This window comes from Phyllostomus discolor, chromosome 7, assembly GCF_004126475.2.
Source record: "Phyllostomus discolor isolate MPI-MPIP mPhyDis1 chromosome 7, mPhyDis1.pri.v3, whole genome shotgun sequence".
NCBI classification, from domain to species: domain Eukaryota; kingdom Metazoa; phylum Chordata; class Mammalia; order Chiroptera; family Phyllostomidae; genus Phyllostomus; species Phyllostomus discolor.
The window spans coordinates 50,684,218-50,710,946 of NC_040909.2; the positions used below are offsets into that span (position 1 = coordinate 50,684,218).

General features: G+C 36.4%; 2 protein-coding genes across 2 annotated transcripts in view; one reads left to right on the plus strand and one right to left on the minus strand.

Annotated features, from left to right (window-relative positions):
• Positions 1 to 4,207, plus strand: part of APPL1 (adaptor protein, phosphotyrosine interacting with PH domain and leucine zipper 1) — a 36,206-nt gene extending 31,999 nt beyond the window's left edge. Inside the window, 1 exon segment of the mRNA XM_028517950.2 lies at positions 91 to 4,207. Within this exon segment, the coding sequence (XP_028373751.1) occupies positions 91 to 237 (147 nt within the window). The 3' untranslated portion in view covers positions 238 to 4,207.
• Positions 2,894 to 25,988, minus strand: ASB14 (ankyrin repeat and SOCS box containing 14). The gene is given in 15 exon segments (XM_036030945.1): positions 2,894 to 5,484; positions 5,486 to 5,596; positions 6,313 to 6,468; positions 8,068 to 8,307; positions 8,309 to 8,382; positions 8,385 to 8,611; positions 9,274 to 9,352; positions 9,355 to 9,428; positions 18,448 to 18,564; positions 18,566 to 18,704; positions 21,089 to 21,247; positions 21,344 to 21,478; positions 21,936 to 21,991; positions 24,820 to 24,953; positions 25,535 to 25,988. Coding segments are annotated over 14 exon segments (1,764 nt in total). The 5' UTR covers positions 24,951 to 24,953; positions 25,535 to 25,988; the 3' UTR covers positions 2,894 to 5,418.
• Positions 25,989 to 26,729: the final 741 nt, after the last annotated feature.

The window sequence follows — 26,729 nt, forward strand, 5'->3', positions numbered from 1 at the left end:
AGTGGTTCTCAAGTATATATTTTAACTGCATAGTTTTTTGATTTGATTGCAGACAATTAACTTATAGTTTCTTTCTGTCTTTTCCACTAGGACTTAGAAGAACAAAGTCGGTTGATAGCTGCTTCCAGTAGACCAAACCAAGCCAGTAGTGAGGGGCAGTTTGTTGTCCTTAGCAGTAGCCAGTCAGAAGAGAGCGATTTGGGAGAAGAAGGAAAGAAGAGAGAGTCAGAAGCATAAACTTACCCTTGCTTTTGGTTGATAGTTCCCCCCTTCAAATTTATTGACAATTTCTGTGGTGAAATGACACAAGGTAACAATGTTGAAATATCAAGGAGGAGACTAAAGTTTATATTTGCTTGTTTTAACTTCATTTTAAAAATAACATTGACCTTGATGACAGATTTGCATTAATTTCTTTTCCTTAAAAATAATAATCTATGCAGTAACATCAAATTCCACATATCTGAAAGAAACCTGTTCGTTTCCCTAAAGTAGATTGCTGAGGAATTACACTTACTCAAGCCTTTTTTCCTTCAAATTGTGATTTTATTATTTTGCATTGTAATTGGCTATGACTATAAGAAATTGTTTCTTCTTCAGCTTCAGATATTCATGGTATGCTCCCTCTATTTCATTAAGAATGTTTTCTTGGTAGTGAGGAAGCTTTTGACTGAATAGGTTCAAAACCCTTTATAAAGAGAATTCTACAAGTTTGCAAATATTTTAACATATTAAATGTGCAATAGAACTTTTATAAAATAATGAGAAAAGCGATTTTAGACTTAAGGTTTTAAATTGTGGCAGGTGGTACTGTGGATTTCAAGGCACTTTCTTGGATTGTTCACATTTCTCTGGTGTTATGCACCTGATGCCGTTGGGAAGGAAGCTTGTGTCTTCAGTTCAGTTATTGATACAGCCCTGGGCATTTTATTACTGCATTCTTAGTTCTCAGGTTGGAACTTGAATTATTGCTGCAGAGCAGTAATGGTTAAAATAAGACTCTGGAATTTATTAAAAGGGATTTTTTTGTTAAGTACATTTTAGACTAGGATGTAACATATAAAGATATTGTTACAGGATAATACATTGTATTTTCTGCATTGAGTGAGATAATTTTTATTGAAAATCAAGTGACATTTCAAAAGAAGTTCTATAACAATTATGTTTTCTGCTTACAGTAAAAATTCCCAGAGATTAGTTTAGAAAATGTAGTCTTCTAAATTTCAGACTGATACACATAGTATTTTCATAACCCCATGTTTTGATAAAATACTGACACCACTTTATATCCACAAAGGAAAATAACTAATATACACAAATAGAATAATTTGCACTAATTATTGTAAATACTTGTACTCTTCCGATGAGTGAAATGTCTAGCTCCATGAAAGACTTAAAAGGAATTGAATGCTTGGAATAGGAGAGTTGATGAAGGAAGGACTTTAGCATGGTGTCAAGGTTAAAACAACATTTCTGTTGCCTACTTCTTTGTCAACACTTGATTTTTTTTCTTTACTCAGATTTTTAATGTTGCTAATAGAAATTATGTTCCTATGTTTTATATGTAAAAGCATATATAGACAAGTTAAGTATATTAAATAAACTATTTTACAGTTATACATTTAAAATTTTCAAGAGATTAGCCACTAAGACTAATTTTACAAGGGAAAAGTCTTTTTTTATATATACAGTTTTTCTTCTTAGTTTTGAATTAGAAATGGCATTTATTTAGTTCTCACAATATAGGGTTGCTGCTTCACACTGTATGTACAATGTTTTCTGTAGGAATGGGATAGGTAATTATATATAGGGTCATGATCCTCTTTTATCCATGTGCCAAATGGGAATAATGATTACTTGACAATCATTATTTTGCAGCCTTAGGTTACCAAAACATTTAGTAAAAAAGTAGAAATTTATTGGATACTTTTTGAAAAAAGTTTATTTTGTGCTTTTAAAGGGAATGGTTTTCACAACAGTCTGTGTCATTCCTTTTATAGAAGTTGAAATTTCTTCTGCAGTCAGCACTTGATTAGTCTTACAGGTCATGCTTTTGGGACCTTTCTGAGAATTAATAAGCTTTCTGTTTCATTAAGTTATTTGTTCATACTATTAAGTTGTCGACTCAGCTCAGATGAAATTTGTCACCCTACAAGGGAAATAGTCAGCATTAGGAGGCAGTTTTACTAGGCTGGTGCTTTGCAGTTAGCAAAGTGCTGCCCTTTTGTTAGCACTCTGGGTCAAGTGTTGGGTAGGGTTAAGGGTACTGGAAGGCATAGGGGTGGTGGACAGACTTATAGTTCCTTTAAGTCATGTTGTGATAGAATTTGCACAATAATACACCCATGTCCATAGGTCAGACTAAAGCGCATTCTAACACCAAACAGAAGTCATGTGTGAGTTTAATAATTTTAGGTGATTCACCTTCGGTTCCATTACTGTAGTACAATATGAACTATTCCATTTCTACAGATATTTAAGCATCAACTTAATAAACTCTCTTTTGATTAAAGAAGGCTGCCTGTGGGTTTTCTGCATAATGTTTAAATTGACCTTTTTGTCTGTTACCCTTTGAAACCCCTTCTAGCTTTGGGATGCTTTGGTGTTAATTGAATTAGATTTTGGAGTCTCTTAGATTCAAACTTGCACTTAATGGTTTTTATATATTAACAAAACTGATTCTTTAAAAGGAAGAAATTAAGTCTACCTAATTCTGCTATGCACTCTGTTATACATATGAACAGTTCTTTTGTACCTGTGGTAATGAAGTCAATAGATAGAACACAAGTCGTTCCTTCTCCCGTTCAAAATGTTCAGAACTTGCTAATAAGGGACTAAAACTATTACCTTAAACAGAATCCCCAAAGCCAGTCTGGTTTTTGCCATGTCTACAATGATTACTTGGTGTTTAATTTCAAAAGAGTTATCAGGCTCTACAGTCTAGGGGTGGTAGATTTATTTTACCTTTATGCTTGGGAAAAGGACAGTAAGGTGTGCATAACATTCTGTGTAACATATAATTTTGTGTGGTACAGGCATTGGAATTAATTTTTACTTATATAAAGAAAGTATTTAAGATTTAAATCTTATTATAAATGCTGACAGGCACTAAGAGCACATGTGTTATAAAATCTTTTGCCACCTAAATTATAAAATGAAAATATTAACATTGGTTTTGACAACAACCTCCTAGCCTTCAAACTGTACTTTAAATATTCAAACACACTGATTATAGCAAGCAAGACTTTCATTTTATTTCTGGCAAGTTTGGTTTACTCTTTCATGAAATTTTGTTCTTCTGTATTAATAAATAATACATAAAAATTGAAACTGGAACTATATTATACTTTTTAACCAATCTCTTACAGCTGCACTCATATGTAATTTACTTCAGTTAATATAAGAACTAAGATACTAATCTCATTAACATGAGATGAAGTTATAATTAACGTGTAAAACCGTGTATACTTGGTGATTTTGTAATGTAAGTGAATTGATTCTTATTTTACTGATACTATTAATCATGCAGCATATAATTAAATTCATGCTACATTTACCTTGGAATTGGATTTTGAAGAACTCAGCTTTATGTAATGGTGGTATACATGTGGGGTGGAGAACTTATTTTTTCATTTTGTCAAAATAAATATTCCCTGACAAGTCTTCAGGAAATACGCTGTTATGAGATTTTTAATGTATAATAAAGTCTATGATTTTTGTACTGTCATTTTTGTATGAAATATTTGACATACGTTTATGAATTTTATTTCTCTAATTTCAAATGATGCTTTTAAACAATTGGACTTTTTCTTAATTTGTTGTGACACTATAAGTACACATCTAGCCCATTGCAAGTCCATAACAGCTAAAATAAAAAAAAAATTGTCACTTATTGAAAGTAAAACTAATTCATAACTAGTGATTTTTTTTTTAAATAAAAGAGGAGACTTTTTAGTCATTACCCTAGATATGTTATGGGCAGTGTGACAATGTATACTTGCTATGTTTGGTTCTGCTCAAAGAAATGCCTGTAGTTTAAAGGGGCAGGTTATTGTGTACACCAGCTTCAGTGTCTTGGGCCTGTAGTTTTAATATTAATGCATATTCATCCCATGTGCTCTTCATAGTTTCCTGTAGCACTTACCAAGATCTTTTCTACTACTGAGAGTTTCTGTTCTTTCTTGTTATGAATTTTATAAAATGTATATACACTTGCAGAAGGCCCAGGGGGTGGATGAAATTAACTTTAGAATTATGTAATTTATCTGATATAAGTGCATGTATCTCTTAAATATATTTGTAATATATTTGTATGTTGACATACATATAATTCACCAGTCACTTACAAACAGATACTATGATTTGATTTAAAAAATAAAAACTATTTATGCCAGCCAGTTTTGCAATTTTTATGTGAAAACTCTATTAAAAATAATTCTAAGTCTGTGCTTACTCAGACAGTCTATATAGCCAGAAATTCCTCCATCAGAAAGAAATGTAACTTCAGTTTACCGAAGATGACTACATTATGCTAAAAAAATATGCTAAGACTAAATGTGTAAACATCAGGCTGTACCACACTGGGCCCGTGGTGAAAGTAGACCACATCATCCTACCTTTCTGTGCTTCCTGTCTTGATATGCCATCTAAATGCTACACAGCTATGACTGAGTGAATGTCTTCTCAGTTTCTTTCCTCCCTTTCCACAAATAGAAAACTGTACTTACATACAGCATAGACTATATAGAAATAAAACTTTAAGATTCCGTAACTGCTTCTATCAGTGAGTCCCTCCTATACGTCCAGTACAATATAGAAATTATAAGCCATCATCTATTTGAAAACACTTGTAATTTCTATTCTGGTGATCACATTAACCAATAAATGATAAACCTAACCATGGTTTGTGGAAAGAAGGGATGCATATTTCTCATTAATGATGAAATTGCAATTGAAGGTTCTATTACAATTATATTTACCCCACCTCAATACTAGACTCAAGTAAACAGATGCTAAGCTGGTCTCAGGACTTTTGCATAAGAACAGCTAACTTCAAGTCGTGCTGGAGTTCATATTTATTCAATGCAATCACTAACACATTTTACATATATACTTCTCTATAAAAGGGGTCACTGTTCAGAATTATCTTGCATTATCAGAGGTGGCATCTGTTGAGCATGTAGAAATGTGGATTCATACACTAGTATTTCAGTTAATTGAATTTTTACTGTTGGTCTTTTAAACTGCCTTTCAGATGCTAGCCATCTATTTATTGAAAGGCTAGTTCAGAGCAATTCTTTAAAGAATGTAGATTAAATTGAGATTTAAGTTGCTAGGAAAAGTGAGAAGTAGGAGTCACCTGTAACAAGTCCAATTTTAAGAAATATTAACTATACCTTTTCAACCAGAATAGTTTGGTTACCACGTTCCTGTAAAATTTCCTTGTCCATAAAGGTCATATTCTTGGTAAAGGACATATGCTTTTGAGACGATTGGGTAATGGAAGAAATGACATGAAGACGGGGCAACGCAAATGCAAACGTCCCATACACTTCCGGATCTTTAGGCGGCACAAGTGTTTTAGGGAGCGAGGGTTTTGCTAAAATGAAAGAAACAGTTGCCATTATCTAAAAGGTAAAAATTGATTTTTTTAGTAATTTTGTACTTTGTTATATTTGTTATATTTAAGCCACGAAGCTTCTCATTTGCTTTGATTAAATGGAAAAGTTAATAGGGAAACAGCTCTTTATTTCCCATTCAAACCCTTCTTATAAACATGGTTTCATAGCCATGTCAAGTTAGAGTTCAAAGACTGGCATCAGTTTGTGAATCTGGCCTTTGAGGCCTGAAGTTCTTAAATCTACGTGCATTAACCCCCACCACATCTACCCAGTCCTGTCCCTCAGGGTCAGAATAAAAACTACAGATCACTACTCAGGAGGAAATTAAAAATTCTTTGACTTGATGTTTTTCTGGAAAGAATTTAGTTTGAAGGATTACTTGATATCCTGTAGGCTTAGATCTTAGATCTCTGTTTTCATTGCCATTTCATAGCTTTTAATTCCTATGTCTACACTGTTCCATAGGATTAGTAGAAATATTACCTGCCTATATAATAAGTAGCTACCTAACATTTTATTTACTGGGAAGTGGTAATAAGTACAAATTAAGAATAATTATAAATGAACACTTTCTAGATAGGAGTAGTATTTTCCTTGGTTTCTTTAGGTCCAGTTTTTATAATGAAGAATGGGCTATAAAAATACAATTAGTATTTTTGTTAAGAATCTTCTATAAGAAAGAAAGATACTCACTCAAGATATTATGGATTTCTGACCAGAGCCCCTGTTTTTGGAGCACAGCTTTCAACTTTGAACAGATCCGAACTTGATCAACATAATCAAGCATCACTCGAACGACCTTTCCAGAGAGATGTTGCAGCCACGACAAAGTTATTACTTCACAGAACTGAGGAAGAAAATCAGAACTATGAAAGTAAATTAAAACTAAGTATGGTTTAGCATTAGTAATCAGAAGAGCATTAAAGTCAGAGTCAGAATCCATGTTCTCAAGTTTCTCATTTATAAACAGGTGTTGAGCAAGAATATCTATTTGTAGCTCTAACATTTGGAAAAAATACTACTATGCTTTCAGAACTATGTGAGATGTAATGAAGACGTGAAAGACTGTTATATAGTGTTTGTTACCCTACTATAGTATCGGTTGGCCACGTGGCTGTCTGGCATAAAGACCGCCTTTCTGGCTTTACTTGCACCTAGATGTGGCAACCTGAGTTCTAGCCAATGAGGTGTAAGTGGAAGTGTGAGCAATCCCAGAATGCCCTTAAGGAAGAGCAAGGTGTGTGCTGCTTCCTCTGCCTGCCTTCTGGGTGGCTGGAATGTGAATGCGGGGTTCTCTTGTGAATCATGGAGCTGTTTAATTAGAAGGCTGATTACTTCTGGCCTTTATTTATTTGAGAGGGGAATGAGCCATCTTATTAAAGCTACTCTTATTTGGAGTTTTCTATTATTTATACCTATTCCCACCCTGTTACTTGAGGGATATGATCATTTCTGTCTTTATGTAGCTTACATGGTCTTTACAGAAGATTTCCATGTAAGAAGTCAAGTAATACCATATGAAAAGTCAGGAAATAATACAAGATATGTACCTAAATGCCAAATCCTACATTAATCATAATTTAAAAGTAAGTCATACAACATTACAACATTTTGCCTTTCATTTTTCAGAATTCATTCAAAATACTTTCTCCACTCAGTTTATTTTTATTTTCATGTTAATATGAATTCAAGTACCTCTACTGCATGTACTGTGTTCTAAGCACATCTATAATTGAGGAAAGTGGTGAACAGGAGCTTACATTCATGTTTGTGGGGGAGACAATCTTTTTCTTAAAGAATTTTAGCAATAAGTGCTATAAAAGAAATGAACAGTTTTATAAGAGAGTGATTAGGGAAGGGAGCTGCCTTATATAAGCATCTGTTTGAAGAAGTAATGCTGACTGAGACCTGAAGGGTGCAGCTATTGTGAAAAGTTGGAAGAGCTCAAGGTGGGCAAAGTGGAAGTCCACAATTAGGTAGACGAGTGTGATGAAGGCCAAGAGAAAAATGTCTGAAAGACAGGATGGTCAACTATTTATTGCAGTTCTTTTTGCAATTCCTTTTTTCATCAAAAAGATGACTAAAGAAAACCATTTAATCAAATGTTAGGGCTAAAGAGCCAAAAAACCTAGTACAGGTATTGTGAACCCAGAAGCATTTTAGTTAGATAACAGTTATTCAAACAAAAAACATAATGTATACAAAACTTCATTCATTCTTGAAAACATTGCTCAGATGTCTTATGCGTGAAACTCCCTGGGTTGAGTTAAATTAGTTTTTTTCCCTGAACTGTTTCTGTACCTTTTACATCTTTCTACTATTGTGTTTATCATATATTAAATCTAACAGCTTCTGGAGAGAATGAATGGAGTCTTACCTATTGCTGTAGTTCAGGGCCACCGATAATGACTATATAAGGTGATAACGGCCAATACTGTGGACTTACCATAGTATCTTTGATAACTGTAGATGTCCAGCCCTCAAAAGTATAGCAATGATGAACTCTGTCTCCATGAGGACAATCAAAGCATCGTTCTGTGTCATACCCATAATTCAACAGCATCCTGAGCATGACTTCATCTTTCAGTGTGTATTGCAGTGCTGATGGGAAATGTAATGGGTTGACCCTGCAGAAGTAATTTACGTTGGCCCCATGCCGTAACAGCAGACTTATCAGCTCATAGTTTGCCCATCCTTAGAGCTATCTGGAGGCAGTTAACTGGGTCTTGGTTAGGCAGGGCTCCAGCACTCAGAAGCAGCTAACTGAAGAGAGATCACCATTTGATACTGCAAAATACAGAGCTGACTTCCTATGGTCATCATAGTGTTTGCGAATTCTCTGATCTAGCATGAAATTTACATCAAATCCAGCCTGGATGAGAAGTTCCAGGCACTCAGGGTGTGCTCCTGCTGCGGCACAGTGAACTGGACTGATTCCACTCCGCTTAATGGCAGCAAAATCTGTAACTGGAACCAAAATCTTCAGAGCCCTGAAAAAAATTTCAAAGTGTATTTAAAATTTTTTAATATGCAGCATTATCATGTTTATGATTGTTTTATACTAGCACTAGATAGTATTAATATTAGGTGGTATTGAGAACCCCCAAAGAAAAAAACACAGCTCTTGAATCCAAACTTCACATACCAAGTAAAACTAAATGAAACTACTGTCTAGATTATAAACTCAGAATTGGCCTGGTCAGTGAGACTTGTGTCTCCTCATATTGCCTAAGGACCTGATAATAAAATAGTTTTATGTCTCTTCAGTGGCTACAGAATATGCCTGACTTTATCACTTTCTAGCTGGTTAAGAGTTTATCTTTATAAATGGGTATTGGAGTCCCGGCCAGGTGGTTCAGTTGGTTAGAGCAACATCCCAATATGCCAGGTTGCAGGTTCAATACTGGGTCAGGGCACATACAAGAATCAACCATTGAACACATCCATGAGTAGAACAACAAATCAATATTTCTCTTTCCCTCTCCTTCCCTCTCTCTCTCTTTTTCTCTGTCTCTTTAATCAATAAATAAAAGTTTAAAAGGGGTATTGGAGTTGTAAGGTCAGAGATGAAGAATATAAAGTTTCTGGAGCTGCTCCCCCAAAAGTAGCTAATTCTTATTTCTACTACTTACAACAATGTAACAGAACTTACAATAAGTGGCCTCTGTCAGCTGCCACATGAATGGGGAGGTGGCCTGAATTCTTAGGGACATTGGCATCAGCTCCATACGTAGCAAGAGAATCACAGAGTCTGGGTTTCCTCCACTAGCAGCTTCAAGTAAGATGGAAGAAGAATCAGAGGCCCGACCAAGAGCATTAGCTCCTAAGAGGAGAAAGAGTCTTGTTATGCTAAAAGACTTTTCCACTGCTGTTACTTAAGTATTCTTAAAAATATATCACCACCACCAAAAAGCAATTATTGAACAGCAACTTTAGCAAAGCACTAAGAATCGAAGAAATAAATGGTACCTCCTGCATAGGCAGTTTATAATCTATTTGGGGAGGGAAAAAGGAGTGCAATCTGTACATTATAAGCAGGTTGGCTTTCAGAGTGACCTTATGTTATTTATTTGAAACTTGAAAATTTCAAGAGGGATAATTTTATAAAAGGTTGTTTTATTTCTAGACCAACTTAAAAAAGCCCACTGAATTCATAACACACTTGTATATAGGATGGTACTAACAATTCTGTTGAACTATATCACTGTGTCATCTATGGATGGTATGATGGAAAATGGCAATAATTTTTTCAGTTGATCTTAGGGGAGGTGCACAGAGTAGGGGGGGAGAGGGAGAGAGAGAGAGAGATTTGTTGTTCTACTTATTTACCCATTCATTGGTTGCTTCTTGTATGTGCCCTGGCCAGGATCAGTCCACAACCTTGATGTATCTGGATGGCACTCCTAACAAACTGGGCCACTTTTCTAGGATGGAAAAGGGCATCTTTTCTGTATTAACCTGTTCTTAGGGAGCTGGTCATAGTAAGAGACATAATTATTGTTTTAAGTTGATGTTGGAGACTGCTGATGGTTTAAAGGATAAATTGTAGCACATTGTATGGAAAGTGTTTATGTGAGTGGTGTGGGTAATAAAAGAGTACAGGCATATCTCAGAGATATTATGGGTTTGGTTCTAGGCCACACAATATAGTGAGTATTGAATAAAGTGAACTATAATCCTTTTGCTGGTGGGAAGATCTTGCCTTCAATTTGTGAAAAAAAACATATCTGTGAAATACAATAAAGTGAAGTGTAATAAAATTAGGTATGTCCTGTATAGGTATAGGCAAAATGTCTCCAGAAGATCTCAGGGCCAGGGTTTGTGAGGGGAAACTAGGGGCTGAAGGGAGGAGAAGAGTTGAGGGGTCAGCTTTGGAAAGATCTCTCAGTAAAATGGGCTTTAAAGAAAGAGTGGCATTTTGAATGGAAAAAAAGGAAAGGAGAGCATTCTGGGAACATTCACAGCTCGTATAAAAAAGGTGTAGCGACTTTAATTTAGTACAGAGTCCATAGTCATCAGAATATAGTGGCCGTCTAAGGACCTTATTCCTGTAATGCATTAAGAAATGTCTAGCCCTGGCCAGGTAGGTCAGTTGGTTAGAGCATCTTCCCAACACTCCAAGGCTGTGGATTCAATTCCAGGTCAGGACACACATAAGAATCAACCAATGAATGCATAAGTAAGTGGAAAAACAAATCAATATTTCTTTCTCCCTCCCCTCTTTCCTTCCCCTTCTCTTTCTCTACAATCAATGAAATAAAAATGAAAATAAATGTCTAATAAGCTTCCATGCAATGAGTTTTACTATGTAATGGTTTCTTTATATGCGTAATAATTTCTGAACTTTATAATACCCTAAGAGTAGATGCTAATATCTTTATTTTAAAGATAAACTAGGCTTCCAGCCAAGATGGAGGCATAGTTAGACACACTGTGCCTCCTCACACAACCAAAAGAAGGACAACAACAAATTTAAAAACAAAAAACAGCCAGAACTGACAAAAAAATCAACGGTATGGAGCTCTGACAACTAAGGAGTTAAAGACGAAATGTGTATCCAGACTGGTAGGTGGGGCAGAGATGCGCAGCTGGGTAGAGAGAACTCAGGGCAAGGCAGTGGCTGGAGGACTAGATGAGGTGGTAGCTGGTGGACAGGGCAGTCCCACATTTGCATGCAGATAAACCCAGAGGAACAACTGGGGAATGCGGTACAGACTGCAAAACTGAGGGTTCCAGCACTGGGAAATAAAGCCTCAAATGCTCTGATTGAAAACACCTGTGGGTGTTGAGGCGGCAGTGGGAGGAACTCCCAGCCTCACAAGAGAGTACATTGGAGAGACCCCACAGGGTCCTAAAATGTACACCAGCCCACCCAACTTGTAATCAGCACCAGAAGGGGCCAATTGGTTGTGGGTAGTGGGGGAAGTGACTGAAAACCAGCAGAGAACAGAGCAAGGGGCACTGTTCCGTCTCAGACCCCTCCCCCACATACAGTGTCAGGACACAGCAATATGGGTTGCCCCACCCTGGTGACACCCAAGGCTCCACCCCTTACTACATAACAAGCGCACCAAGACAAAAAAAAAAAAAAAAAAGGTCCAAATGAAAGAACACTTCAAAGCTCCAGAAAAATAAAACTAAGTAACGAAGAAATAGCCAACCTATCGGATACACAGTTCAAAGCACTGGTAATCAGGAGATGCTCACAGAATTGGTCGAATATGGTTGCAAATTAGAGGAAAAAATGAAGGCTATGAAAACTTAAAGAAAATGAATAGAGAACCAACAGTGATGGGAAGGAAACTGGGACTCAAATCAACAGTTTGGAGCAGAAGGAAAAAAAGACACATTCTACCAGAACAGAATGAAGAAATAAGAATTTGAAAAAAATGAGGAGAGGCTTAGGAACCTCCAGGACACCTTTAAATGTTCCAACATTCAAATCATAGGGGTGCCAGAAGGAGGAGAGGAAGACCAAGAAATTAAAAACTTATTTGAACAAATAATGGAGGAACTTCCCCAATGTGGTCAAGGAAATAGATTTCCAGGAAGTCCAGGAAGCTTAGAGAGTCCCAAAGGAGTTGGACCCAAGGAAACACACAACAAGGCACATCATAATTACATTACCCGAGATTAAAATGAAGCAGAGAATCTTAAAAGCAGCGTGAGAAAAGGAGATAGTTACCTACAAAGGAGTTCCCATTAGGCTAGCAGCTGATTTCTCAAAAGAAATCTTATAGGCAGAAGGGGCTAGAAAGAAGTATTCCAAGTCTTGAAAGGCAAGGACCTACATTCAAGATTACTCTATCCAGCAAAGCTGTCATTTAGAATGGAAGGGCAGATAAAGTGCTTCCCAGATAAGGTCAAGTTCAAGGAGTTTCATCATCACAAAGCCCTTATTATATGAAATGTTAAAGGGACTTATCTAAGAAAAAGAAGATAAAAATATGAACATTTGTAAAATGACAACAAACTCACAGGTATTAACAACTGAACCTAAAACAAAAACAAAAACAAAAACAAATTAAGCAAAAGACCAGAACAGAAACAGAATCATAGAAACGGAGATCACATGGAAGGGTTATCAGCAGGGGATTGGGAGGAGGAGAGAGGGGGAAAAGGTACAGGGAATAAGTAGCATAAGTGGTAGGCCAGAACATAGACAGGGGGAAGTTAAAAATAGCATAGGAATGTAGACACTAAAAAACTTATAATGTATGACCCATGAACATGAACTAAAGGGGGGGAATGTGGGTGGGAAGGGGTATGCAGGGGAGAGGGGAATAAAGGGGGGAAAATGGGACAACTGTAATAGCATAGTCAATAAAATATATTTAAAAACAATAAAGATAAAGAAACTGAGGCTCAGTGAAGTGAAGTAACTTCCCCGGAGATGCACAGCTAGGGAGCAAGGTAGTCAGGAATTGTGTATAGGTGGACCACACCCAGGGCCCATTTTCTCTGATCCCATGTTTGCCACTTGAGCAATGCAGGGTGGCAAAAGTAATGTGATTTGGGAATGAGGCAGATGTGGGTTCAAATCTTGGTTTCTGTCATTTACTAGCTATCACTTAATGTGAATTATTTCGTAAGGGGTCACTTAAGGGAAATGCTCACTCACTGATCTTACTTAGGTCAACCAATGCTAGTTACTTTGAAGGGTTAGGATTTAAAATCTGTGGTGCTCCTCTTTCTTTATATTTTTAATCAATGATCCATAGAAAAGGTTAGTTTTTTGTAGCTAAAGGACCCAATGTTTAGTTTTTATTATTCTACCTAATGACTTTCATCCCTAATATTGCTCACTTAAAACAGCTTAAGACGTTTAGGGGCTTTGTATTGGAAACTAGCCTCCCTATATGATAGGAAAGATTTAGGTAAGTCTAAAAAGCCATAGGTTGTTTCTTAAATATAGGATTTCCTGCAGTCTAGAATATTGGAGACCAGGACCATGTATTATAGAAGAAAGAAATGAGGCTTCTGGACACAAACAGAAGGGAGGAGAATAAAGGAGATAATTCTAATATTGGCACTTTATTAAGTCTTGGTAAAAATTTGCTTCTTTGAGGAAAAGAAAGCTTTAGATACAACTTTGCTTCATCTCACTGTCATTGATAGGGTCTCCTCAAAAGACAATAAATGCCAAAGTCCTGTGAGCATACGCCTCTGCCAGTTTAAACCAGGATTTAAAATAGCCACAGCTGTAGCATTGCTGGCAGGGGAGGGGGATGATTGAAGGAAGTTCTGCAACTGGTTTTTGTCCCTGACCCTCTCTTCCTCAAGTGTTAAAATGAGGATAATAAATACCTACTTCATCAGGGTTTTAAGAAGATTACCTGTGACAACACAGGTCGCCTAATACTTGGTGCTTAGGAAGTATTTTAAATGAATATGTTGCATTACCCTTCTCTCTCAGTTTTGGTTTTTACTAGAAGGGAGAACTGGGACCCAAAGTAAAGAAATCAGGAAGAACTTCCTAAGAACAAAAAGTCATCTGATAACAAGATTAGACCTGCCTCATGACTTAGCTTAAGCAGAGACAACATGTAGGGGATGGCATGCGTTCTTTCCTTCAAATGAATCAAGAAAAGGGAAACATGAAAAAGTTAAAACAACCATCTTCTCATCATTGTTGGTGGACATTCAGTGAGAGAAACCTGAATGCACTCTAGTAATTTTTAGGGAAAGTACTTCACACCAAGTAAGAAATATCCAACTTCTGACTATTTTAGGCTTTTCAGTAGCCAATATTAACATTATACTTCCTCCAAAATTCATATTGGGCTTAAGTAAAATGTTAACTTCTATTGTTTTGGAGAGCTCCATGAAGAGAACCCTTGAGTCACATTACCCTATGGAAATATGATGATTGTACAGGCAAACAAACAAGCAAAAAAGAACCAGAGAAAGTGAAATTAAGAACAACTGACAGTAACCAGAGGGGAGGTGGGAAGGAATAAGTGGGGAGGTAAGGGGAAAGGCTGGTCAAGGAACATGTATAAAGGACACATGGACAAAGCCAAAGAGGGGGTAGGGTCAAGGGTGGGAGGTAGAGATGGCTGGGGTTGGGGAGAGTAGTCAGGAGGAAATGTCGACAAACTGTCCTTGAATAAAAAAGAGAAAGCCAATAAAGCATTTAAAATAGAGTTAAGATGTGAGCAACTGAACTTGCTGTATGATTTCAAAAAGAAAAAAGAAAAAAAAAGAAAATGAACTTAACTGATACATTATAGAGCCTTTCATCACAAAGAAGCACAATAACATATTCTTTTCAAATGCACATGGAACATTTTCAAAGATTAGACCACATGATAGGACACAAAGCAAGCCTCAACAAATTCAAGAAAATCGAAATCATATCAAGCATTTTCTCTGACCACAAGGGACTGAAACTAGAAACCAACCTTAAGGAAAAAACTAAAAAACACTCAAACTCATGGAGATTGAATAGCATACTATTAAATAACGAATGGGTCCAAAAATGAAGATCAGAAAGAAAACAAAAACTTTCTGGAAACAAATGAGAATGAACTCACAACAAATCCAAAACTTATGAGACACAGCGAAGGCAGTCCGAGAGGGGGAGTTCATAGTGATACAGGTCTGCCTGAAAAAAAAAAAAAAATAGAAACGTTTCAAATAAACAACCTATAACCCTACACCTACAAGAACTCGAAGAACAACAACAAAGACAGCCTAGAGCAAGCAGAAGGAAGGAGATAAACCAAGATCAGAGCAGAATTAAACAACATAGAGACTAAAAGCACAATTCTAAGGATCAATAAATCCAGGAGCTGGTTCTTTGAAAAGATAAACAAAATCGACAAGCTTTTTAAGCAGACTCATCAAAAAACAAGAGAGAGGACCCAAATAAACACAATCAAAATGAAAGAGGAGAGATTACAACAGATACCATAGAAATACAAAGGATTATAAGAAATTACTATGAAGAACTATATGCCAAGAAATTTCAAAACCTAGGTGAAATGGATAAATTTCTACAAAAATATAATCTTCCAAAACTCAATAAGAAGTAGAAATCCTCAACAGACCATAACAGCAGACGAAATTGAAGCAGTAATAAAAAAACTCACAACACACAAAAGCCCTGGACCAGATGGTTTCACAGGAGAATTCTACAAAGCATATAAGGGAAAGCTAACCCCCAACCTTCACAGACTATTCCAAAAAATCCAGAAGATAGAAGACTCCCTAATTCTTTTTACAAAGCCAATATCATCCTAATCCGCAAAAAAGAAAACTTCAGGCCAATATTGCTAATGAGCATAAACACTAAAATCCTCAACAAAATATTGGCAAAGAGCATCCAGCAATACATTAAAAAGATCATACACCATCACCAAGTGGGATTCATCCCAGGGATGCAAGGATGGTACAATACTTGCAAATCAATAAATGTAATACATTGCATAAACAAGAGCAAAGACAAAAATCACATGATCATATCCAGATGAAGAAAAAGCATTTGATAAGGTACAACACCCATTTATGATAAAAACACTCAGCAAAGTGGAATAGAGGGAGTATTCTTCAACATAATAAAGGCCATATATGAGAGACCTACAGCCAACATCATACTCAATGGGAAAAAACTAAAACTTTTCCCACTAAGATCAGGAACAAGACAAGGTTGTCTATTTCACCACTTCTATTCAACATAGTACTGGAAGTCCTAGCCACAGCTATCAGACAAGAAAAGGAACTTAAGGGCATCCAAATTGGAAAAGAGGAAACAAACTGTCATTGTTTGCATATGACATGATAGTGTACATAGAAAATCCTATGAACTCTGCCAAAAAACTACTTGACCTAATAAATGAATTTGGCAGAACAGTGGGATACAAAGTCAATATTCAGAAATCAAAGACATTTTTGTATATCAACAATGAAATATCAGAAGCAGAAATCAGGGGAAAAAAACCATTTGATATAGCAACAAGAATAATTAAATACCTGGGAATAAACCTAACCAAGGAGGTAAAAGACCTGTACTCAGAAAACTACACAACACTGAAGAAAGAAATCAAGGAATACAAAACAAATGGAAAATGTATGTGTTCATGGGTCAGAAGAATTAACATCATCAAAATGTCCATACTACCCAAAGCAATTTATAGATTCAATATGATACCTATTAAAGTACCAATGGCATTTTCACAGATATAGAACAAACCTTCAAAAATTTTTATGGAACCAAATGATCCTGAATAGCTGCTGCACTTTTGAGAAAGAGAGCAAAGTAGGAGGATCACAATACCTGATATCAAACTGTATTACAAGCCACTGTAATCAAACAGTCTGGTACTGGCATAAAAACAGGCACATAGACCAATGGAACAGAACAGAGAACCCAGAAATAAACCCAAGGATCTATGATTAATTAATATTTGACAAAGGGGGCAGCAGCAATTGGAGTAAAAATAGCCTCTTCAACAAATGGTGTTGGGAGAGCTGGACAGCTACATGCAAAAAAATGAGACTCGAGCACCACACTTATACCATACACAAAAATAAATTCAAGGTGGATAAAAGATTTAAATATAAGCTGTGACACCATTAAAGTCCTAGAGGAGAACATAGGCAGGAAAATCTCAGATTTCATGCAGTAAACATTTTTACTGATATGTCCCCTAGAGCAAGGGACAAAGGAAAGAATAAACAAATGGGATCTTATCAAAATAAAAAGCTTCTGCATGGCTAAAGAAAACAGCATTGAATGAAAGAGAACCAACTGTATGGGAAAACATATTTGACAATGATACCTCAGACAAGGTTTTGATCTCCAAAATATATAAAGAACTCACATGACTCCACTCTAAGAAGACAAGCAACCCAACTAAAAAATGGGCAAAGGACTTCAACAGACACTTATCCAAGGAGGACTACAGGGTCCATAGTCATATGAAAAGACGTTCAGCATCGTTAGCTATCAGAGAAATGCAAATTAAAACCACAATGAGATACCACCTCACACCGTTGAGGGCCATCATAAACAAGCAACAAACAACAAGGTTGGAGAGGTTGTGGAGAAAAGGGGTCCCTAGTGCACTGTTGGTAAGACTGCAGACTGGTACAACTACTATGGAAAACAGTATGGAATTTCCTCAAGAACTAAAATGGAACTGACTTTTGACCCAGCAATCCCACTGCTAGGATTATATCCTAATAACCCTGAAACACCAATCCAAAAGAGCCTATGCAGCCCAATGTTCATAGCAGCACAATTTATAATAGCCAAGTGCTGGAGGCAACCTAGGTGCCCATCAGTAAATGAATGGATCAAAAAACTATGGTACATTTACACAATGGAATTCTATGCAGCAGAAAGAAAGAAGGAGCTCCTGCCCTTTGTGACAGAATGGATGGAACTGGAGAGCATTATGCTAGATGATGAAAGACAAATACCATATGATCTCACCTTTAACAGAACCTAATCAACAAAATGAACAAGCAAGCAAAATATAACCAAAGATGCTGAATGAGAACAGGCTGACAGTGACCAAGGGGAGAGAGGAGGGGATTACAGGGGAAAAGGGTGAAGGGTTTGCAAGAACAATCATAAAGGACACATGTACAATAACAAGCGGGGTGGGGGAAACAGGGGAGGGAGGGCAGGAGGGCTGGGGTAGTGGGGTGGGGTAGGGGAAAAGGCAGAAAACTGTACTTGAACAGCTATTTAGAAAGAAAGACAGAAGAAAGAAAAAGAAAGAAAGGAGAAGAAAAGAAAAGAAAGAAAGAAAGAAAGAAAGAAAAAAGAAAAAGAAAGAAAAGAAAGAGAAAGAAAGAAAAAGAAAGAAAGAAAGGAAGGAAAGTCTTGCCTTTCTGAAGTAACATTTCCATAATTTCAGTGTGCCCACTTTGGGCAGCAAGAGCAAGAGGAGTGAATCCGTAGGAGCTCTGTGGGTCAGGGTGTGCCCCAGACCAGCATTAGCTTCACCATGTTCTGTCTGCCCAGTTTGGCTGCTTCATGGAGAGCTGTCCTCTCATTGGCACACCGCAGATTGACATCTGCCCCATGGCTGATCAGCAAAGCGGCCATGTCGTAGGAGTCTTGTAGAACAGCTGGGAAATTAGAAGGGAGGCAGGCATTATGTTCAACAGGAAATGAAGGCCAGAGTGCCCCGCAGGCTTCTTAATCCTTAAGAAGGATTAAGAAGGATCTTCCTACCTAACCCCATGTGTCTGCATTTTGTGTTAGGAAACGTTGTAAAATGAGGTATGTCAAATAATATTAATAGTGTTTTATATCAATAGGCCATTTTTCTGCCTCAACCAATTATTCATTGTCTATTGGTGGTTTACGGGGCTGAAAAACGTAAACATAAAATTTTCATTTGTCATTTTTAAGTTTCAAGAGAATTAGAATGTAAGTACTCAATATATAGTCCTAGAAGAGCTTATAGCTACTTTAAAAGAAGAAAAACAAAAACAGCTATAATTATGAAATTACTTTTATGCTTGTATTTTGTAAACCAAAATTCTCTAACTGGTTTTTCTGCATTTATGCTGTTCATCTTTAACCCTTCAAGATTCTAAACACCTTAATTTATTCATCTCCCTATCTATTCACTAATATTGGCATCGACTGGGGACTCTTGCTAGGTGCTAGATGCTGAATCAGTATGCATTCTGCTCACAATCATTTATACTGTGCCATAAAAAGTACTCTAATTGCTCTAAGACTGGAAATATGGAGTGCCAAGGATGTTGGGTCATTTTTAATTCAGTTAGCCAGTACTAGTGTGCCCTTTCTTTCTGGAAACCAATGTCCTTTATTTTAGGAAATAATTTTCTTGACTTACTTCACTGATGCTATATTGCCTCCATCTTGCATGTTCTCTTTCTAGCATTTCTATTATTCATCTGTTGCTCCTATTGGATCATCCTTCTAGTTTTATTTCTTTTTATTTTCTGTGTTCCATTTCTTATCTTCTGGAAGCTTCCTAAATTCTATCTCCCAGCATTTGTTTTGAGTTTTTATTTCTATCTATTTTTAATTTTTAAGAGTGTTTTGTTTTGTTTTATTCTGTGATTTTTTGGTAGTATCTGTTATTTCATTAATTTTCATTAATTTCTCTGAGGATATTATAATTTTCCCTGTGTTTTATTATCCCTAAATAATCTCTTTCCTGAAATTGCTTATATCTATTTCTTGAAGACTTTCCTCAGATTGTCCTTGGCTATCTGCTCATGGTTAAGAGTTGGGGACTAAAAGCTTATTGGAAATTCTAAATATTGGGTCGGACTTATAAACTGTGGTCTTAACTATAGCTTGATATGCCCGGGCCATTTGTAGGGGAACCCCCAATTTCACCATTTCATCTTTATTTCTTTCCTTTTGGGCTGATCAAATTCTCCAGAGAAGGCTTCTCTCAGAGCATAAAGTTCTGGCTGTAGCTAATAGAATCCTGGTAGAGGAGGAGGGCTGGGAGGTCTCAGCCTATATTTGCTTAATTCCTCCAGTGTTTTCAATCCAGTACTCCTACCGTTGCCTAATATCCCCCAGTGCATAAAACCTCTATTTAAACTATCCAGAGAATAAACCTATAGAATTTTGCTGTGGTAGGGGAGGAGTCTGTCCCAGCAGGGTGAATTGGGAGAAGTGATCTAGAGATCAAACAAACTACTTGTGTCTTAATGGTTTTCAGCCAGTCCTCCTATTGTAGCTGTCTGTAGCCTTCACCTAGGCTCCATGAGGTAACTATTGCCAATATTTTTTCAGGCCTTTTGATATAATTGGCTGTTGTTTGGCTTTTCCCACTACCAATTTAAGATTTGGCTTTCTGTCACTATTCATCCATCTGTTCTCCAGGTTTTAAAAAATCAATGTTATCGGCCCTGACTGGTGTAACTTGGTTGGGCATCCTCCTGCAAAGCAAAAGGTCACCAGTTTGATTCCCAGTCAGGGAAGATGCCCGGGTTGTGGGTTTGGCTCCCAGAAGGGGCGTCTCCAGAGGCAACTGATTGATGTTTCTCTCCCTGTCTTTCTCCCTCCCTTCCCCTCTCTCTAAAAATAAAGTCTTTAATTATTTTTTAAAAAATTGTGCTATGTCTCCTCTCCTATTGTTCTCATTCTTTTGTATCTTAACCCTTTAAAACAATTACTTAACTATAATTTAACTGAACATTCAGGAGGGAACAAAATTATGCATTTGTATTCAATCTGCAATCTTTATCTGACCATTGACTGCTTTCTGCTTTGCTCCCTTCATATATTTCTGGCACCAGAATTAACTGGATCAACTGAGGCACCATGCAAAATGATCAGTTCCTAACTGGGCAGAGGTTTTGCATCAGGTCAGGTACCTGTGTCTGGCCAGTTGGGATCAAGTGTCAGTGCTGCAGCTATGCACAAAAAGCTGCCTTTTGAAACCTGTGGGCTTCAGGCAGGTTTCAAAGGAAGAGAATCAGGGCCCAGACTCTTCAGAGACAAGGTGTTAATTTACCTGTAATAAGAGGAGAATTGCCTTCAAGATTCTTGGCATTTGGATTGCAGCCATTGAAAAGAAGAAAACTGGCATTTTCTAAGAGGTAATTGCTGACAGCCAAAAAAAGTGGTGTTTCACCATTGTGGGTGGTTTGCTCCCACACACTGGGTTTTGAAGCTGAAATAAATTCATTAGACCACACAGATTAAGATATAAAGATAAGTTTTACATGTACTTCTCAGAAGCATCAGAAGAGTTATAAAGGGTGTCTACCTTTCAGGGTTATTTCCAAAATGTTCTTATTTAGCTGCACTGCAGCCTTATGCAGAGGAAGCCAGCCTATCTCATCTGCTTCATCAAAAGCAGAATGGTACTTGGTCAAGTGTGACAATGCATCTTCCTCACCTATTAGCAAGTCAATGAGAACAGATTCACATTTGGCTACATACAAGGTAGCCTGGGCTGCTTCTGCATTCTACCATCAAGGTCAGGGCATAAGGCAACAGACTTCTATTACCACCTTTTCGGAAAGACAGATTTAAATGGCATAGGACAAACAAGTTGTAAGGCCCTTCATCTAGCATTCATACCACCAGGGCCTGTGAATACCCATCATCTTGTCACATACACAAAAATAGCTCTGTCCACCAAGAAGCCCAGGAGCTCTTTGCTAATTTGTGATGAAGTATTCCTCCCAGGAAAGGCCACATCAGATTTGATAATCAGCTACAGAGCCCGGAGGTGTTCATCATTTGGGAGAAGAAATTGCTTCTAGGCTTTCTGACCTTAGAGGGAAATGCCCTGCCAGTTGTCTTTGTTACCTCTTACCTCAAGTTGAATGGATTAGAATAGGAAGAGTACTTAACTGTCTCTATTGTTTCAACTATCTTCTTATAGTCAGTGCTCAAAAAGGAATGGAAGCTGCATGGGAAAAACATACGTAATTCCAAAATTAGGAAAAGACTAAGATATTTGATAAAAACAAAAGGAAAGTGGTAAAGACAATGGTAGTTAACAAGGGATGAACTCTTACATGAGGCAATGACTGAGGCTTAATAGAAATACATACAAAATGTAGTGTTACCATAACATGTATATTCTGTGGAAACTCCTCTCCCATGTCTATCTTCCTTGTTATGGCAAGAACCGTGTCAGAGCCTGAATCACAGTAAGCCCTTAATCAATATTTCTGAACTGAATCAACCTACTAGGACTGAAATGTTACATTATCACATGATAAAATTTATATGACCAGAATTTGTGCTCAGAAAACACTATTAGCAGTTTTTTAAAGTAATACTTTTATTAAAATATTTAAAAATAAAGTTTTAAGCCCTGCTGTGTAGCTCAGTTGGTTTAGAGTGTTGGTCCAATATGTCCAAAGTTGTGGGTTCAATCCCCATTCAGGGCACATACAGGAATCAACCAATGAATGTATTAATAAGTGGAACAACAAATTGATGTTTCTCTCTCTCTCTCTTCTCTTGCTTCTTCTCTTTCTAAAATTCAATAAATAAAAATTTAAAATACAAAAAATAAAGTTTTTAAAAGTCACTTATGAATATGTATTATTCATTATGTATTATTTTTAAATCTACAAAATAAAGATTGTCACCTTCCCATTTTCTTTGATTATTCAATGAACCCAGCTTGCAGGGAATAAATTCCCTTACATGATCTGTTCTACTTATAATTTAGTCAGTAAAAATTCTATTAAACCTTTGAAATTATACTTAGAGATTTAGTATTGTATTTGTTTTTTACGTCTGCTCTAAGAAATTACCACACACTTACTGGTCTAAAATAACACAAATTCATTACAGTTCTGCAGTTTAAAAGTATGAAATGGGTCTCACTGGACCTAAAATCAAGGTGTGGGTGGGCCCTGGGGAGAATCTGCTTCTGTGTCACTTCCAGTTTCTAGAGGCCTCCCACACATCTTGGGTCATGGACACCTTCCTCCACCTTCAAAGGCACCATTGTTGGGCCATATCCTTCCACCCTGCTATCTCTCAGGTTCTCTCTCTTCTGCTTTCTTCTTCCATTTCTAAAGACCTTTGTGATTGCCCTAGCCAGGTGGTTCAGTTGGTCGGAGCATTGTCTCAGTCACCAAAAGGTTGTGGCTTTGATTTCTGGTCAGGGCACATACCTAGCCTGTAGGAGGCAACTGATCAATATTTCTCTCTCCTAATTGATGTTTCTCCCTTCCTCTCTCTCTAAACTAATAAACATATCCTTAGGTGAAGATTTAAAAAAAAAAGGCCCTTGTGATTACTGTACATTGAGCCCACCTGGATAATCTAGGATCATCTATTTATAATTTTTTAAAATTGACTTTAGAGAGAGAGAGAGAAACAAACATATCGATTTGTTGTTTTTTACTTATTTATGCATCATTGGTTGATTCTTGTATGTGCCCTGATGGGGTTCAAACCCACAATCTTGGTGTTTTGGAACAATGCTCTAATCAATTAAGTACCCAGCCAGGCCTAATCTCTTTATTTTAAAGTCAGTTGAATAGCAACCTTAATTTTATTTGCAGTCTTAATTCTCAATGGCAGTTGATTTTCAACCTTTTTCATCTCAGAACTGCTAATTTGTTTATTAGTAATAAATTACTAAAATTCTGCAGCAAAAATATAACATATCTTATATATACTTAATATAACAAATATAACATACAAAAATATGTTATATTTTTCCAATCTTAAAAAAATAGGTATAATTTTGATTTATAAAAAATAATAATGATACCTACCCTTTTGTTCCAAAGTGTCTTTTTAAAGAAATCAGTTGGCTAGTCTTGTATATAAGGATTTCTGTCACCAAGAGTTAACCAATCAGACACAACCTTATTATGTGGCATGACCAATAAGACGCAACTCTGTTATATGACCTATATATGTATGGCTCAAGACAGGGCTTTCACACTGAATGGCTATTGTATGACAATCTAAGGAAAAGAGGTCAGTGCCCCTGACTAAATAGTAAGGTATTGCACGTTATAAAAATTCTTGCAGCACACAGGTTGAAAATCACTGCTCTATTGCCATGTGAGGTTATATATACACAGATCACCATCACAGCAAACAGGGTTTATCACTCCTGAAAAACAACAGTAACTCCTAGAGAGCTGAGGTTGCTGATCAGCCAGAGAGCATTGACAAGATGGGCTTCACTGCAGACAGCCTATCTCCAAGGCAATTTTCTAACATCATGGGTCCATGGGCTCCTTTTTGTGTGGTCATTGCAGAACTCTAAATTGACACTCTTCAGAAGAAATTAGTTGGTCTCTTCTGGGTTTAAATTTACATAGTTCCTCATTTTGTTTTGAGCAGATTAAAGACTGGACTTAAACCCACCCACCCCACTAAGGTTGAATATAACTTTCTATGTGTCTTAGTTGTATTTATGCATTTCCTTAGTTCCCCAGAGACAACATTCTTTAGAATCCTGTAGCCTTTCATATTCTCATACATTTCTTCTTTCTGATTTTCAGTCTGCATCTCTCACCCTGATTTGCTGCTAAACTCCTTCAACTGTTTTCTTTACTGCCTAATTAAAATGCTAATTATTTCCAAAATTTTTCTGTCTTGTGAAGCATCAAGTCTTGTAGATATTTGAAATATATAGGCAGGTCCTTAATTCTGACCCTCTCTCCTGTTTTTTGGTCAGAAAACTAGGGTCAGGCTGATAACAAGTCTCATCTGTTGACTACTTATACTACATTGCCAATGAGATATCATTACCTCTCATCCTCAGGTGCATGCTGTGTAGTTCCTGGCTTGTGAACATCCTGTAAACTCTGATGAATGATGAACTGAGTATCAAAGTCATCATCTATGTCTTCATCACTGGTGTAATTGTCCATGTGAAACATCTACTCTAAAGTCAGAATGAATTAAAAATATTTTCTAGTTGTGAAAACAGATTATCAACTGCTTAAAATTATAAATGGAATTCAGAAAACTATAAATTTGATAGGATTGATAAATGAGGAAAATGCAAAATTTAGAAAACAAGATACTCATTTAAACATTTTTTATGAACTTAAAAGTTTTCTGAACTGTCCCAGATTTAACATAAATTAGAAGTTTCCATGATTAACCATTTACTTAAAGTTTATTCAGGAAAAACATCCTTTCATATAAAACTTAGTTCAGTACCATTGTAACTTTGGAAATGTTCATATTGATTTATTTAGACTTGGCTTATGAGTTTTTCTCCGTAATTGTAGCAATCACCCCTAAAACATCTTTCATGCACACAGTTAATGTTATGCTGGAAAAAATGTTAGTTAGTTAGTAAATACTAAAATAAACACATCATGGGAATACATGTACTCTCATAATGCAACATAATAGGAAGAGTGGTAGTAAAAAAGCAATGTATTTTAGTAGGCAATATCTCAATTGTTTTTTTTTTAAATTTCCATTTTAGCATAGAATAAGTCTGATTACATACCAAAGACTTTTTACCTTTTGTTATCACCTTTAGGACAGCACTGAAGTTTTTGTTGTTGAAGATTAGCACGTTGGAATTTTCATTTATATTTAGGATCTCCACTCCCCTGTAATGACGATTCCATTAATAGCTTTTCTATAAATACTTGATCATAAGACAGCCTGGCACATTCTCCTTGTTTTTTACATGTGGTTTAGCTCTGTTTGGAAACACCATCTCTTTTCTTCTCTGCCACATTTATCAAATTTAAAGAATTAAACATTTTATTTCAGGGACAAAATACTTTTGCATCTTTATCCATGTGAAGTGAATTCATTCTCTTAAGACTCATGCACATAGCTGCTGCAAACCAGAATCAATTTTCCACTTAAGAGAGGCCAAACATTTTGCTCAGATCAAAATTTCAAAAGTGAAAATCAACAATTGTGATTCACTGGGTTGCTGTACCTACCTTTCTTTGGATTACAGAGGTGTAACCTAAAGTATCCTGGGACTCCTAAGGAAGGAATTAATTCCACACAAAATAATAAATTTTGACTATAATTTTAATTGAAATATTTTAAACTGCTAATGTATACTAATATTATGAATGCATACTAATTAAGAAGAATATTAGCTATTAAAAATAATGAGACTACTTGGCATTTATAATGAAATATGAAAACCACCTCAGGTGTGCAGGATTGACTTCCAGCCATCTTACTGCCTTTACATGTCCAGTTCACTGCTTTGAGTTTCCTTGTCATAGGGATATTGTGAGAAATGGAAGGATATTGTGAGAAACGGAAATGATGTTTTAAAGTATAACATAAGGGGTTGAGTTTTGGAATTGGTGTAATATTTTCCTTACTATTTATTTATGTATTTTAGATGGGTATGTGTAATCACTACAGGTAAGTGAGCAGAGAGTAAACCGTTACTGGAGCTAAAGATATGACTTTACACTTGTAAAAAGAGATGTTTTCTAATATTAGTTAATTTTACCCAGTTACTCTTCCCAAATCTGTTTTTCACATATATATCTAACAAAAAAAGGACCAAATAAAAGTTTCCAAAAATTTTTTATGTGCTTCAAAGAAACATTTATTTTATGTTCCTTCCCACAGGTATCTATGATTTCAACAGTCCATTTAGAAGGCTGCATTCCAAGATGGAGGTGTAAGTAGATACACTGCCTCCTTACACAACCAAAAGA